This window comes from Rattus norvegicus, chromosome 8 (assembly GCF_036323735.1).
Source record: "Rattus norvegicus strain BN/NHsdMcwi chromosome 8, GRCr8, whole genome shotgun sequence".
NCBI lineage: Eukaryota > Metazoa > Chordata > Mammalia > Rodentia > Muridae > Rattus > Rattus norvegicus.
The window spans coordinates 63,460,339-63,477,458 of NC_086026.1; the positions used below are offsets into that span (position 1 = coordinate 63,460,339).

Consider the following 17,120-nt stretch of genomic DNA (forward strand, 5'->3'; position numbering starts at 1 on the left):
TTTCTTGTGTTATCCTGGTTTTCTGCAAGAAGTACTTACCTTTTTAACTAAAATTGAGCAAATGGATATTACTTTAAAAAGATGGTTCAGGTTAAAGCCTTTCTTTAAGTACTAATCATTTCTGAGACTGCAGATGAAACATTAATACTTCTGGGATAACACCAACCAGTGCTTTTTACATTTACTGTACATGGTTCCCTTGAGGTGATGGCTTGGATTTTATTGAGGTCACATTTATTTGACATTTTAGCATGTAGATGGATATTAACACAGAGCCAGTGACTGGTCCTTAACTATTTCCACCTAAGGTTCCTAGAAGCAGAGACATACAACACCAGTCTTAGAAATACTGAGTGTGGGGCTGGAGGGATGGCTCAGTGGTTAAGAGCTCCGACTGCTTTTCCAGAGGTCCTGAGTTCAATTCCCAGCAACCACATGGTGGCTCACAACCATCTGTAATGGGATCCGAAACCTTCTTCTGGTGTGTCTGAAGACAGCTACAGTGTACTCACTCTACAGTGTACTCACATCCGTAAAATAAATAAAAATCTTTAAAAAAAAAAGAAATACTGAGTGTGTGTGTGCCCTTCTCCTATGCTTAGCCTCTCTTCAGACTCATTTGATAGAGCAGTAGCAGGCAGAGCCAGTCCTTACTTGCTTTGCAGGTGTCAGTGACTGGGGAACTCCTACAAGAGGGTGACAACTATTTAATAGCTTTATGCTTCAACCAATCCTGCATGAGGTGCCTGGGCACATATTTGTCAAACAAATGGATTGGACAAACAAATGGATGGGTGGATGAATGAAAGAATCAATGAATGAAATAATTAGTGAACCCTTGTAACTCTTGGGATATACTCAAGTCCTTGACTTAATGAGAAATGTCTTGAGTGATTTGATCCTGCCTTTCCCTTGGCCTTAGGTTTGTCCTTGGGGGGGGGGGGTCCCTAGATGTGTCACGATGATCTATCTTTCTCTGCTGTCAAATATCCTGGTCATTGCTCTTATGATGTCTTTCTTTGTTACACTTTCTTAGTTAATTCTACTTCATTCCAAATTCATCGTAAGTACCCACTGCTCTGAGCTGTCTTCCCTGGCCCCTTGGTGGCTTTAGGTGGCCCACGTGTCTGTTCTCTCCAGCCTCGTACAACCTTATCTAAACAGTATTTGGTAATGTGTAGGTCGTCCTTACCCAGCCTTCCTATTACCTGGTCCTCAATGGCAGGACCAAATCTTTCTTGTTGTTGTAATCTTGGTACCTAATACAATGATGATCACACTGGCGTGTTAAATGAACAGATACATTTAGAGATTCTGTTAAGTCTTGAATGTCAAGGGAATAGGATATCCCAAATATTAGCTGACATATTCCTAGTAAACCTGGGCCAGATGAAGAAGTAAAATACAATTTTTAATGTTGTGGAGCCAGACATCATATGTTATATAATATATTCATATAATATATTCTTTTGGTTGTGTATATATATGAATTATATATTATGTATTTTCATATTCATATAATGTATTCATTACAACATCTCAAGTCCATGTTCTATAATACTCATCAATTTCCGTGGATAAGGAAATAAAGCACAAGATACTAATGGACATCACTGAAGTCCTCCTATGAGTACAAAGTGGACATGGGCCCACTATAATCCTGAGACCTATACTTTTCCATTAATCCAGTGTCAGTCTTATGAGACATAAGGAGATAGATCGGCTTCAACACGAATAGTGGCACACACACAAAAAAGCTACCCAAAGTTTCCTGGGGTCCCAATCACAAAGTGACTCAAGAGTGGGTCCTCAAGAGGATGAGATGATGATATGTCACTACGGTAAGTCCAAGCAAATCCCAGGAGTCCTTAGCGAGGAAACTTTCCCAGCTGAGGCTACAACAGAAGGCACGACAAAGAGAGGCAGGCAAAGGAAGACTGGGCCTGTGCCATCAGACAAGGGATGATGGGCTCTACAAGCCGGAAGAGGTAAGATCAAAGATGCCTCCTATCCGGAATCTCCATAGGCTTGCTGTCACCTGGTGGGACCCATGACCGACTTGTGACCTGCAGAATTTTACGACAAAGAGCATGACTTGTATCCCGAACTGTCTAGTGTGTTACGGCAGCCAGAGGAACCAAGCACTTGTCTATGGCAATGGGCTAAGTCTTACAGACCCACGAAGTCTGAATGGAAGGAAGAGTTTTGACGGTGCATGGTCAGACCTAAAATCGTTCCCTCCGGATGCCGTCTCCAGTGCGATTGCCAGGGCATGACAGTGTCTCCTAGTGCTTGATGTTAGTGTCAAAAATTGGCCCTGTGTACTTCTCAACATCTTCATGTTCAGAATGACACGGTAAGGGCCTAGGGCCAGCCTCTGCTCACCTCTGACCCACTTTGCCAGTGTGAATCTCAACCTCTCTAGGACTTCATTTCTTCATTTATAGTTGCATAAAGCTCAGAGGCTGGATGAGGCAATATACAGACCCCTCCCCCCATGCTAAGATTCTCTGGTTTCATTTGCTGACTGTTTTCTCCCACATCTGGCCTGTCAGACAGTGGACCTGCCAATGTATTTTTCAGTCGTGCTTACAGCAAACATTAAACTGAAACATTAAATTCTTGGTTGAAATGACCCTAAGCACACAGGTCCATCTCTTCAGAGTTTGTTGTGGCTATGATTACAGACACTGTGTTTGCACTGGGGGACGGGAGGCGTTAGGTTTACTAATGTTGGAATCTTAGGCAAATCATTTAACCTATTCGAGTCTTAGTTTTCATTCATTTTGTGAGGTTGCTGTGGGATGAAAATGTCAAGCGTTTAGAAAGTTTATCTGGGGGCTGGGGATTTAGCTCAGTGGTAGAGCGCTTACCTAGGAAGCGCAAGGCCCTGGGTTCGGTCCCCAGCTCCAAAAAAAAAAAGAACCAAAAAAAAAAAAAAAAAGAAAGTTTATCTGTATTATTTCAAAATTATGTGGCAGTAAAATTTAGAGCATAGTCTTTTTAACAGAAGCACCATTGCAGACCTAAGAAAATAACGCAGGATTCCCACTTACCTTTCATGAAGAAAGGGCGGACCGTTCTCCACAGGCTCGGGTTGTTGTTAAATATGATGCCATTCTCGTGCATGCCAATGCACTGCAGCCCACGCTTGCTGCCGAATCTGGAGATGTAGTTGCTGTGCTTCATCACATGGACCATGCTCGAGGACCTGGAAGGCAAGCAAGCCGCGCTGTCAATCTGAGAGAGGGGAGGGAGGGGCTTTATGGCAGCCCACCTGCCTGTGCGGTGTCTGTCTTGACAGAGGCGTGTTGATCCAAATGGAAAAGTATGATTCCAGTGTTCAGGTTAAATAAGTATGCCAGGTAGCCCGAGATCTCCCCGCTTGAGTAAACCATTTCTACTTTCTGACTCCTCGCGATGAGCGAGTGAAGTAGCTCCAGGTGGATGTGCTGCTGATAAGGCCATTCCAGTGATCAGTAGGGGGCGGTAGAGTATTCCCTCTAGTCCAAGTGTGGCTACTGAAAGTGCATTCAGAAGACATCCGCCATCACTCTCTTCCCTGGACACTTAGGGACTGAAGACTGCTCCCCTATAGAGACTGCCCCCCACTACAGAGACTGCTCCCCTATAGACTGCTCCCCCTAAAGATTGCTCCCCTACAGAGACTGCTCCCCCTAAAGATTGCTCCCCTACAGAGACTGCTCCCCTATAGACTGCTCCTATTGAGGCTAGCTAAAGCTGTCTCCTTGACCCAACTGTATATCATAAACACTGCCTCCTTGTTTATCCCTCTGTAGCGACCCTTCTTCCTTGCTCAGCTGTATTCGATGAAGATGACCCTGCCTCCCCACTCAACTCCGTGTAATAAACACGCTGAGCTTGGGATGGGTGAGGAGTTGCCAGAGGTTTATTCCACTAGAATTAATTGTGAAAATGAGGTAAAACTCCAAAATAATGCTACAAATATCTCATTTAGTTGGCACTGATTTCAGAAAAAAAAATTCAAAATAAAAACCGTCAAATCAAATTGTCTCACAATTTAACTCCTAATAATATTGATAAATTTTTAATTAATATTTTAATTTATAATTTAATTTATAATTTCTTTCTATAAACGAAAACATAAAATCAGATGTTTCAAATCGAATTCCAACAAATCAATCTGATACTCCAAACTTGACTTAGGTAGAATTATCACTCTATAAAACAAACTGAAATTACTGATAATTAAAATAAGATTCACGGCCTTTCTTTCCTAACTTACTCTACAATTAAAGCAGAAAGTATGTTTTTATGTTCTTTGGTCACGATGAACAGAGCATTGTTTTGGTTTGATTTTCGTTTTCTTCTGCTCTGGTTCTCAGGGATTCTGTACATTACATTTGTCTGGTGAGCCCAACTGAACCTTAGCTTAGTTGCAATAGTTAATCCACGTGTCCATTAGAGGGCGCTGTCATCCTGGTGATCCTGGCAGCCTGAAGTTCGGCCAACAAAAAAACCATCAAGGAAAAAAACGGCCACCAAAAAAAAAAAAAAAAAAAAAAAAAGGCAGTTTAAACCAAGGTCTTTTCTCAAGGTGAGGCGGCGAGGCAGAGTTTATCCAAACAGAGTAATTGGACAGTAAAGGAGAAGGGACTCTTGAAGGACAAGCCCACACTCCTGGCTAAGACCTGACCCTGAGGTGAGCCCTACCGGCAGTCCTAAGTGAGGGAAATGTCCTGTTTGAGAAAGTGAGGACCTCCCAGCAGGGTGCCCAAGTTCAGAAGAGACAGTGGACAGTGGACGGTGTAATACTGCTGAGGTCAGAGACCAGGCTTTTAAATATGATTGAAATTAAGAGATCACCAAAATGGGCAAACCCTCCCACTTCTGACAGAGAGAGGGAGAATGGGGGAGGGAGGAGGGAGAGGGAGACAGACAGACTGACAGACAGATGGGCAGGCAGATAGACAGAGATAATTAAATTCAGGTGGGTCCTCCATACAGTTCAGCATTTCTACTCAATCTCCCCATCCATTCTCTTTCTCTCAATCTCTGTGTCAGTCCCTCCTCCAAACTAAGACTAGAAATTTCTCTGAGGAAAGAGTGGAAATTAGAAGATGCTCCCTGGGACCTAAGCTATCCATTCAGCCTTTCTTCTGAAGCCTTCTTTCACTTGCTGAGTGAAACGACCTGCCCTTTATCTAAGGCAGTCCCTTCTCATGTCCCTGGGACATCATCTCATTTCATACAGTGCGGGCACACACACACACACACACACACACACACACACACACACACACACACACCATGCACACCTTTTCTCCTTCATTAGCAATTTCCTCTGTAGTTCTCCATCCTTGCCACAGCTTACAGGAGTCACATGATCAGGTGCTTTATGCAAGCTGTTACTGTGTTTCCTTTCAGTCCCTCTGCCATCTTCGTCGTTTTTTGAACGGGTTAGACAGGCTCTGCCTTGGGGCTTCTGCCTTCTGTATGATGTACATTTTCTCCAAATTTCTGCCTCCCACTTGGAGTCTTTTGAAAAATGTATTTATTTTATTTTTCCATTTGTGTGTGTGTGTGTGTACCCAAGCCTTCATCTATATAGGCATACATGTGTTGGTGTATGCATGGAAGCAAGCCTGTGGTTGATGTCGGGACTCATCGTTGACTACTCTCCAACTGTATCCGTTGAATTACCTCCCCAGCCTTCTCCTAAGTCCGTCCTCAGTGAGGCCTGCCCCACCTACGCACAATTATACCACAGCCCTACAACTGACCCCCACCCCGACCTTTTTTCCAATTTCTCCCCCTAGAGAGTACATAGTACTTGGTTTCCTCAGAGCTGTCTCGACTTATCACTGAAAATCCCCTAGCTTAGAAAAACTCTTAATCTCAGTCAAACTGAATAGAGGTCATCATGTACACACTCCAAAATGACGTTTCCATCACAGGGCTGCACAGTTAGCAGTGTGACCCCAGGAGATTATACCACCTGACAACCATCATGGTCATTTCATATAGTCTACGGTGTCCACATGGCCTCAGGATGCACCCACATTAAGGAGTTTATGGCTAGACTGTATATTTCACCTCTTTATTCACGGTATACCAACAGTATGCTCTCCCGTGAGAGTGGGGACTTTGAGCTGCTCTTATTCTCCAATGTAGTTTCTAGAGTAGAGCCTGGTCTGCTATGCCTTCAATGCCTTCTCATTCATCAAAGGAATATAAAGTCAATTATTACTGTTAGTACATAAGCTCTTTTTTTTTCTATTTTTCGGAGCTGGGGACCGAACCCAGGGCCTTGCGTTTGCTAGGCAAGCACTCTACTACTGAGCTAAATCCCCAACCAGTACATAAGCTCTTAATATAAGTTGAACAAATTCTTTGTAAATCCGCACATAATTAAGATAGATATGCAAATAAAACTTTCATTAGCACGTTAATTGTTAATTATCCTTCATGAATGATGCTCAAATTATTTTTATTTTTGTATTTGTGACAAAAATAAATGTACACACACTTACTGGGTATATAACATAGCATCCGTAGCCCCTGGGGCTGCCCAGGGGCACTACGTATGCTTTAGTGCAGATTCCATAGGCATCCACATCTCAGGGCTTTACCTCATAGTCTCCAAGATGTCCAGGCAGCATACAAGCAGCTCTCCTGACTGCCTAACCTGAAACTCTGCTCCTTCAGGACAGGGCTAGTTGGAAAAGCTGGACTGCGGTCACTGCATAGTTGTAATGACTCTAAATCTCAAAGTTTTCAAATGGAAAAGAACTCGGGCAAAATAACAATCTTTCTGAGGTCCAATGGGGTTGTTTCAAGAGGCACAGGTAGTTCTGGAAAGAACTTGAAGAGCAGGCAAGGGAGGGAGATAGGGACAAACAAGTCCTATTCCAGAGGGGAGCTCAGCCTTTAACAACAAAATGGAGGGCTTGAGGCAATTAAGGAGAACACAAAGACTCTAACAAGTGAAAGGCCTGAGGGAACATAACAAGAAGGGAGCTTGGCGAGCTGGGGGAAGGGTAGGCAGGAGTCCGAGCCTCTCTGTGAGTCAGTGCTGTGCTGGCCAGAGTCACTGAGAGCTGCTTTCCTAGAGAAAAGGGTGTGTAGGCACCCAAGGATCTGTCTGGTGACCTAAGTTTCTAAACGTCCACTCTCTGGGACGAACCTTACCTACTACTGTGTTCTCAGACCCATTGTTCTTCATTTCAAATCTAGTCTTCTACTATCCTCTCCTTGGCTACACTCAAGCATAACGCAGTAAGAGAAAAACCACCCAGTGCTGCTTAGTTCTTTGCGCTTGTCCCAGACGGAGAAAGGCACCCTTGCCCCAGAAACAACTTCCCTTCTTTCCAGGTAGGAGTTTGCCAAGCTCCACAGTTCTCTGGAATCACCTGGAGAGCTTAAGCAGGACTGGTGTCTGCCTACAGCCAGGCGAGGTCTCAGAGCCCATGCCCAGGAATTCCCATTCGCTCCCTGCCTACCTTAAAGCATCAGGAAAGAAAGAACTGCTGGGCAGATCTGCATTTGAGTAAGTATCGCCTGTTTGCCAAAGGAAACCAGGGAAAAGAAGCCATCCCAATAGAGTAGGGCTAGAAGTCTGTTCTCTGCGCTGAGAGTGAAGACGTAGGAGGGACTGTCTTAGACAACCCTAAATGGCATCGGGGGTTACAAATTACAAAACACTTTTTAAGACAATAGCCAACTGAAAAGGTGACTAAAACGCTAAAAAAAAAAAAAGGTAGAGAAAACATCTCGAATTTGCTTGAATCAGAATGTCCAGACTTCAGTAGGTCTTAACATCTCAAACCAAAGCATAATTGTGGTCTAGTCACAATGCATCTGAACCATCTGAAAACTCGTTGAAAGCAGACCATGGGGGCTCAAGTCTAGATGCTTGTTTAGTAGGTCTTGGTGGGGTACAAGCACGTGCGTTTCTGACAAGTTCTGAGCTGTGCCGCTGTTGTTAGTGAGAAAAACCTCTTCGCTGCTCCGGGAGGAGCATGACACGTCCCATGTCCATCCCCCACCACATGGTTTAGGGCTCCATAGATGTAGTCTGCCTCGGCCATTCCTTAGAGCACTACAACATCAGAAGGACACCTCAGGCAAGAACTAGGGAACAGATCCAGAACAACGTGAGTGGGTAGTCTGAAATATTTGGAATTCTAGGATGTTTTCCATCCTAGTAAATGCCTGTCAGTATTTACTTCAAAGAACTTGTCTTCAAGAAAACTATTATATTTGATAAAAGGACATATATAATCAAACAAATCAGTAAAATACCCTGGTAGGTGTTAGCTAACAGGAAAAGCCCTATCGGCTCATAAACATTAAAACATTTATGATATAGTGGTTGTAGAAAACTTCTCTAAAAGTCAAGATAGCTGGAAGTCTAGTGGAATCTTTTAAAATGTCTCCATCTTCTCAGATTGATAGATAAGAAAATTAGTGTGCAACGGTCAACAAGAACTTAGTAAACTCCACGATGAACGTAATCCAGCAAAGTATAACAGCTCAGGAAGGAGAACTTTAGTTTTTAATGGGCACTACTGATCCTGGTTGGTTTCAGATGGCTCCGCCCAGACACTGGCTCACAGCCTTTGATTGGAGGATAGCAGCTCGTGGCTTCTGCCTTTGCTGTCTGGCACCTTGTAGGTATTCGGTAGCCTGCAGGGTGAACTGAAAGCTATGGGTCAAAAACCAGCCTCCGCTTTGTTGTTTAAGGATTTGGGGGACTGTTTTTGCTTTTGCTTTTTTACTCGCTTACTTGTAGAAATAACACCAAATGAGCTCAGAGACACAGGAGACATGGTATGTCTTCCCTAAAGCATGTTTGGCAAAACCCAAGCCATCTGGTCTCTTAAGTTTCCACATTTGTGACTCAGAGGAATTTTGAATGACTTCCCAACTTCCTATGGTTCTTTATCTACGTGTCTCTGGCTTCAACTCAAGCAAATTTTAATTATTTTCTTGTCCACAGTATCAGAGGGGCTACATGGCCATTTGTCACCTTCAATTTCATGTCGCTTTACCAAATACCAAGCTATCAAAATGAAGTGACTTTTTATAAAGAAAACTCAACATTTTTTTTTAAATAGGGAAAGCTTAGTCAAGGCTGAAGCTTTTAAGGCGGCAGTAGAAGCAGTCAGAGCACAAGAGGTGTCCGGGTAACTGAGAAGGGAGCCCAGGCCTGGCGCACGCTAGCTAAGTGAGTTCTTAGTGAGTCACGTCCTCAGCCACTCCAGCCTTGTTTATTCAGGGACTCACTTGCTGATGATGAGTGTCTCCTCTCCACTGATCCAGACTCTCATGAACTCTCCATACATCTTATTGTAGTAGTTGCAGGCACTTCCAATCCCCATCCACAAGAATCTGCCATGGGAAATGAGAGGCCCGATTCCCAGACAGTAGCCAGGACCTACAACAAATCGTAAGAACACAGAACTTCGTAATAAAGCAAAAAAAAAATATTGTCCTTTCATATTCATTTTTTTATATCTTCTGGAGTCTATATGTGAGTCACTCAGTGTGATTTAAAACAAAAGCAGAAATCACACGAGACTCTCCGCCTCTTGAATGAATGAAAAGCACGTGGCTTCGCAGTAGCTGCTCTTGATCTGTCGTCCCAACTCCTCTAAACCGGAGGCTATACACTCGTTTCTAACAGTCTGGAATAAAAGTCGGTTTATCTGTCTGACCATAAGCATAGAAACTGTGACAGGTGACGAGCTGATGAAACTGTACGGCTGCCTGCTGCTCTTATCTGGAAGGTCTTGGTTGTGAACAGCCCAGCTGACAGAACGAGCCTGCTAGAACCAAGCGTGGTGTTCTTTCTTCTGAGGGGAGATCTGCCAGGATAACAACGTGCAGTCTCAAAACATCCACCGATTTTAAATGGCTCCGTTTGTGACGAGGAGTCGAGCAAAAACCTCACGAAGTAATACAAACCTGAGAACTCATTATTAATCTACACTGGGGCTCACGCACCGGGGTCTGGTTTCAGCAGAGAGCAGTGTCTAGCTTACAGCCTTGCTTACATAGACAATGTAGGGTTATGCAGAACCAGAACCCAGAGGAAAGGGAGGGAATTGTATGTGGTTTATGTCACAAAACAAAGTTGTAGCTCGAATTTGTTCTGCTAACTCTGTAGCATCCAAAGTAACATGTTTGATTACAGCCCTTTCACTTGTATGTGTCATCACGATTTATGTTTGGGGTTTTTTGTTTGTTTGTTTGTTTGTTTGTTTGTTTGAAACAGGGTTAAACTGCTTAGCTCGGGTTCTCCTTGAACACCAAGATACTCCTGTCTCAGACTTCCAAGTGTTGGGATTCCAATCAAACCTGGTAGACTTTATTTTACAAGTGGTTGGTAAAAAGTTAAATAAAAATACCTTCGATACTTTAAAATTTATCATAGACAATTTTTTTCTAATCTTTTTAAAAATTCCATAAAGTCAGTGAAATCGGTATAAAGCCAAGATATGTCTAGTTGTAGAAGTCTACAAGGTCTGTGTAATAATCTAGAGGGTGTAAGCCGAATCATCTGACCTGGATGTTCACTCCCAAGTTAGAAAACACTGTTTAACAATTTGCTTTGGAGTAACTGAGTTCTTACTAATACGATTATCAGACCTCCTCCTCCTTCTCCTCCTCCTCCAACACCTATTTGAAGAAAAGATCTTTGAGTCAAAAGATCAATAGAATCAAAATGTAGCCAAAGGTTTTCAATCTTCTAACCCTAGTAGCACCACATTATATCATAGGTGACTGGCATTATCTTAAAGTGATTCCCTTATGTTTGCTCAAAGATTTAAAGAAGCAGATTTGATCAAATGCATGTTTCTCCAAAATATCAGATATACCAACTTTTAATCTTTAAAATGTGTTTTAAACAAAATACCAGTTATATTATAACAATTCATCACAGATGTTCCACAAGTGTTTTCAAATGAACTGTGTGTGGGTATTTAATATAAAGAGTGATTTTGATTTTTTTGAGTGTTGTCCTTCACACACACGCGCACACACACACACACACACACACACACAGAGAGAGAGAGAGAGAGAGAGAACACATATACACTCATGTATGCATGCACACACAAATAAATTTTTAAATGAAATAAAAAACAATTGTATTTTAGGCTGTTTTTACATTTAGACGAAAAGTGGAGGAATATTACATAAGATACATTTAATTCTACATGAGGCCAAGTACTGACTAAGAAAAGACTTGTCTACAAATATTTACTTAATAGTCAAGCTCCATGAAGCACAAAGACAGAACTATAAATGGCTTATATTTGGGAGGAACTATTCCCCTACTAGTATAGTATTCCTCCACCATAAAACAAATTATCAAAATAAAAACATTTTGAGATGAGTCTTACTATGTAGCACCTGGTTGGCCTGGAACTTGCTATGTAGACCAGGGTGGCCTCGAACTCACAGAGATCTGCCTACCTCTGCCTCCCAACTGGTGAGATTAAAGGCCTCATACCTGGCCAAAATGAAAACATTTATTTCAAAAGATATGACAATGAAGATTTGTATATACTGAAAAATGAAGTTTGCTAGACAGTATGTAGGTTAAGAGTCTGAGTATTTAGCCAGATGATGGTAGTGGTCATACAAGGCTTTAATCCCAGCACTCAGGAGGCAGACACAGGTGGATCTCTGAGTTCGAGCCTGGTCTACAGAGTGAATTCCACGACAACCAGGACCATATAGAGAAACCTTGTCTAGAAGAAAGAAAGAAAAAAGAAAGGAAGGAGGGAGGGAGGGAGATAGGGAGGGAGGGAGGAGGAGAAGGGAGAGAGGGATGGAGGGAGGGAGGGAGGGAGGGAGGGAGGGAGGGAAGGAGAGGGAGGGAGAAAGAAGGAGAGAGAGAGAGAGAGAGAGAGAGAGAGAGAGAGAGAGAGAGAGAGCTGAATGTTCTACCAAGAAGAAAAGCAGAGTTTGGGATACTTAATGACCAATTATATGTCACCTTAATTTATCCAATAAACATCTCCTGAGACCCTAGTTTAGATATTTTTTCCAAGTCAGGGTCTATAGATAACCATGAAAAGTACAATAACTATATTCTTGCAGAATAGTAGTTATGGTGAAGATGAAAAAAATATAAAAGCAAATAATTATAACATATTATACATATATATGTTCATATATTCCTTCCATTTACATGTAAATCTTGAACCACAGATGGGTAAAATATGAGGCAAACATTCTAGTTGCTTCCACATTAGGCAGATCTCAGCTTCTCAGATTGGGAATGCTTCTCTAGGCATAGACTGACTTCGAGAGAGTCCCTCAGCCCACTCCCAGGAGTAGGAAATACTTCACTGTCCACTGATGTCCCCAGAGAGCCTCCTTAAAGCTGATAGCTAGCAACACTTACCAGCTCTCCTAGGTGGGAAACTGTCATTCACACCTATGGATACGCCCTCCAGAGACCCATGCTCACACTTTTTACAGCAAGACTGTCCTTAGGACCCCAACTGGAGACATTGTCTATCTATGAACCATGAGATTTTCATAACCGCTCAAGACTATGTAACAGTGGAAAGGAAGCACCACCTGAATGGATCCTACTGACCTACAGGTGATCAAAGGGAGTGAAGGAGACAAATAGTATACAATGTATTGCTAAAATATTTAAAACAAGACAAAAAAAATCCCAAAACCTATATTGTCTGAGGGTCTCAATTAGGTCTCAAACTGTAACAAAACAAGGCAGTAACTGTTACAAAATTGAGGGAAACCATTTACCTCTGAAAGAGAAGGGAAAAAAGGAGGAAGGAGAGAGGGAGAGCTGGGGAGGGGGAGAGAGGACGGCATGAAAAGCACCTTGTACATCTGTCTGTGAAATATTTTCTTAAGAGGAAAATAAGGGACATGTTGTCATGTCTGTTCCCTCATGTCACTCTCTCCATGTGTGATGCCCAGGGAAGAATATGTTATCTTCTGGGAGAGAACCAATGTCAAGATTGGGGCAGCCACGTGTTCTCAAGGAAGGGAGAGTTGTCAGGGAGAAGGCAATGAATCCTGAACTAGAGGACCAGGAATATTGATCAGAATTGAAGTGACGCCACCTCCCACCGGACCAGTCTTTGCTCCGACTTTTGCAGCCTCCCTCCCCTCCCCTCCCCCTCTGTATCAGCCAGCCTTTGCTACTTTCTTTTTTCTTTCTTTCTTTTTTTTTTTTTTTTTTGGTTCTTTTTTTCCGGAGCTGGGGACCAAACCCAGGGCCTTGCACTTCCTAGGCAAGCGCTCTACCACTGAGCTAAATCCCTAACCCCTTTGCTACTTTCTAGATCACAACCCACACCTTTGTTTCTTGCCCACCCCTTGCTGCCAAGCACCAGATCTAGCTGGACTTCTCTGCAAGCAAAAGTGACAAGGCTTAGACCCATCCATGAGCCATAACACATGGGGTAAAACCTCTCCTCTTTGACTCCAGTTTCTAAAAAAAAAAAAAAGAAAAGAAAAAAAAAAAAAAAGCACTGTCACCAGCATCACCAGACAAAGTGAGCAGAAAGCTGCTCTAACTGAAATTTACTAGGTAAGGTAAGGGCATTTAGTTACTACAGCCTTTACATTCCCTTAGGCTTTTTAGCACCCAGAATACCCTCAAACGTGTGAATCCAAGAGCCCAGAGAGCCATTATTTGGGAGCAATGACAGAAGAGTTTTCTTACTTCCTATGCCTGACAGGAGTGGGAGAATCTGGGACTATGCCCCTGTAGAGAACTGACCTTGTATTTCCACAGAATGAATGTAAGGTAGGAACTCACAGCATGAGCTCCTCCTCCTAGGGGCTATGGTCTCCCCCCCCCCCCCACTCCTGTCTTTCTTCTAGTTGGGCATCAGCAAGCGATTTCCCTCCTCCGGGATTTAACCCTTTATTTTGTTTGGACTTTGTGGCTTCCTGTACTCGTTAAACTGTGTTACTTGGCAACACAGATCATCAGGGCTTCCCCTTCTAACACACGGAGGAATTGGGCTTATCTCTGTGGCTTTCGAACTTGGCTGCTCATGAAAAACCACCAAGGAAGGGTTTTTACAGCATCCACCCAAAGGCTCTACCTCAAACAGGACCAGTGTACTGGGGAGGTGATTGACAAGCAGTACCACATCCCCCAAGTGGTAAGCACAGGAAGTCCCACCTCCCTTCCTGACCTGGCCAAGCACTGTCACTCACTGCGCCTCTTTTTAAAGTACATGCTTTAGCCAGGTGTGGGGTGCATGATTTTAATCCCAGCGCTCAGGAGGGAGAGGCAGATAAATCTCTGTGAGCTCAACACCAGCCTGGTCTACATTAAATAATGAGTTCTAGGCCAGCCAAATAGCCAAGGCTGCATCATGAGACACTGTCTCAAAACACAAAACAAAACAACAACTACTACAAAAAATGTTGAAGGTTGCAGTTCAAACGCTCTGGGGAAGAGCTAGCAAACTCCCTCCTTCGAAGTTGTTCTTATACTAAAGTTTGAGAATCAGGTGGCTTCCTTGATAGATAGCCAGTGCTGACCTCTTTTCTGTTTGCAAGATGCTCTTGCAAGATCCAGGCAGGTTGGACTTTAGTACCTGAGCCTGTGATATGGAAACAGAGAGGAGAGTGTTCTACTGCACCCCACCCTACCTTTACCTCACTACTCCTTTCCCCTGGTCAAGGGGCTCACCATGGGAAAGGAAATCTGTGGAAGGGAGCATTCAAGCCAAAACCACGATTACTGGAGGCTTTCTCCTGTGGAGGTGACATCACCAGGTAGGAATCAACACCCTAACTCAGTGTTCTGCTAAATTAGAAGTTAAAGTGATTGTAAGCGCCAGGCTGAATCAGACAGATGGGCAACTATCGGGAACACTTCAGAAGGAATCCAGGCACAGTGCACTGTCCACGCACCCCAGCACGGCTGCCATGTTCCATTGCCCTGTGCAGAGTCTTGGCACATTCGTGAATCTGTAGTTACTATGGTATTAAAACAGGACTTGTTGGATATTTCACGGACTTAGAAGCTACTGATAGCTGTGAGGAGCTCACGCCTGAACTTAAAGACCTTATCTGAAATTTCTGTCTATTCCGAATTAACTTGATAAGTGATCATTTCAGCCCCGGTGGCAGAATTGTTCGCTGAGAGTATCAGAAGAATTTTATTAGTCTTTGCTTTTGACTGACACAAAGACCTTTGGATGGTTCTGTCAGACTGTGATGCTCCCAGAGAATGGGTCTAGTCCCTATTTTTCCCCGACTCCCCAGCGCCCATTCAACCCCCTAGGTAACAGCACCATCACCAGGCTGCCAATAAGATAGAGGAAGAATAAGATTAAGAGAAAGAATAAATGCAAGGGAGGGGGGAAGGTGTCAGTGAGGACAGAAAAGGGAGGGCAGCCCAGAGACGCTTTGCCTGCAAAGCAGAGCTGGAATTAATCAGAATCTGGTGCTGCTTGTTTTAACTTAACCGAAAATTCTAGAATTTGACCTTTCCCACTCCATCTCAAACCTCCCAAAGCTCTGTGCAGACTCTGGAGAGTATCTAACACCCATTTGTGATATGTTCATCTGTCACGGGCAGGTGATTAGTTTAATATTTCCTAATCCTCGGGCATCCAGCTGTGAGCTGTGCTTCAAACACAGCTGCAGTTCTCAGGTTAGATATACATACATACATATACATACATATACATACACATCCATCCATACATACATATTCATGCCATGGACCAAAGGGCCCCGTGAAACACTTTCTGTAGGTTTAAAGCAGCAGCTTACCTGGTATGGAAGATGAGCTCTCACAATTCCGAATCAGGAGGAGGAGGCCCATGATCAGCAGAAGTGGCATGGCACTGACAGGCACAGTTTCCGGGACCATGATGGTGACATTATAGTGCATGGGGTTCAGCATTTCCAAAAACATCTTGTGCTATTTTGCCTCAGAAGGAAAAATGTAAAGTTCTATAGGAAGAAAGCAGTAGTGATGTTAGCACGCAAAGCAGTAGTTTGGCTGTGGCTCCTGTCACTTGTAAGGGTGCTGGAATGGACAGATGTTTTATAGTGACAAGGCAAGACAAATTTGTGGTTACAAGTCAAAACAAGGATGACCTTGGGAGACTCAGGTCCTGTTCAGCGGTTGGTCTGATAGAACCTTATCATCTTGCCCTTGAGTGGGTAGAGTGACGTGCATACTCAATTGAGAGTCAACTTTCTGAAGTTCATTCCAGAGGAACAATCTCCATGTGATTTCATCAGCAGCATTTGCTGAGGCAATCCTCCTTTATTTAAAGCAAACTCAACTAACAAATCAAGAGCAGGTAAAGGCTCCTACTCCAGGTCTAGTAACCTGAGTTCATCCCCTAGGACACACATGCTCACACACACACACACACACACACACACACACACACACACACACACACAAATATATATATATATAATTATATATATTTACATATAACTATAAAAATAAATCAACATACACAATGTCCCAATTCCTACCCTTGATCAAAATTACTTTCCCAGACTGTACCCTTCTACAGAAAGAATGCATTTCTTGGACACCAACAGAGTGTTGAAGGAGGAGTCTTCATTAGTTTGTCTATGAAATTCAAGACATGTTACACATGCCAGTCTTTCTCTGGTGGCTTTAATGAGGATCTAGAACTAGAACCATAGGCTGTGTAAACAGTGTTTATGGGGGTCAGCAGGGGAGGCAGTGGGGATGGGGCTGTGCTGTACAGAACAGGAAGAACAAAAAGAGAGAAAAACAACAGAGTGGACAGAGGAGAACAGGAAGAGTAGCATACCCAGCAGCGACTCAGGTGTCACTCAGTGATGGCTTGTGCCCTGTGCAGGTCATTCCTTTTTTAGGCTGAACAGCTGGTTTCAACAACAGCATGTTGCTGTGTGTCTTCAGGGAGGAGTTTTAGGGATGGCAGTAGTTCAAAGAAACCAAGTTGAAGACGCTGGAGTCGTTATCAAAATCATTTTCCGATGGCAGATGACACACTCCACACTTTTGTAGACAGAGCCAAAAGTTTAGGAGACGTGTCAAGATCGGCTGAGTTTGACCTCAGGCTGGAACTCTATGTCCACAGAAGTGATTTCAAATTGGTTGT

The 17,120-nt window shown here is 43.3% G+C and overlaps 1 protein-coding gene across 1 annotated transcript in view; it reads right to left on the reverse strand.

Annotated features, from left to right (window-relative positions):
- The window catches only part of Cyp19a1 (cytochrome P450, family 19, subfamily a, polypeptide 1), a 27,387-nt gene extending 11,191 nt beyond the window's left edge, over positions 1–16,196 (reverse strand). The window contains exons 1-3 of the mRNA NM_017085.3: positions 15,778–16,196; positions 9,271–9,421; positions 3,057–3,211 (exon numbers count right to left, since the gene is read on the reverse strand). Coding sequence (NP_058781.2) covers positions 3,057–3,211; positions 9,271–9,421; positions 15,778–15,922 — 451 coding nt within the window. The 5' untranslated portion in view covers positions 15,923–16,196. The remainder of the gene's footprint in view (positions 1–3,056; positions 3,212–9,270; positions 9,422–15,777) is intronic.
- Between the last annotated feature and the right edge of the window lie 924 nt (positions 16,197–17,120).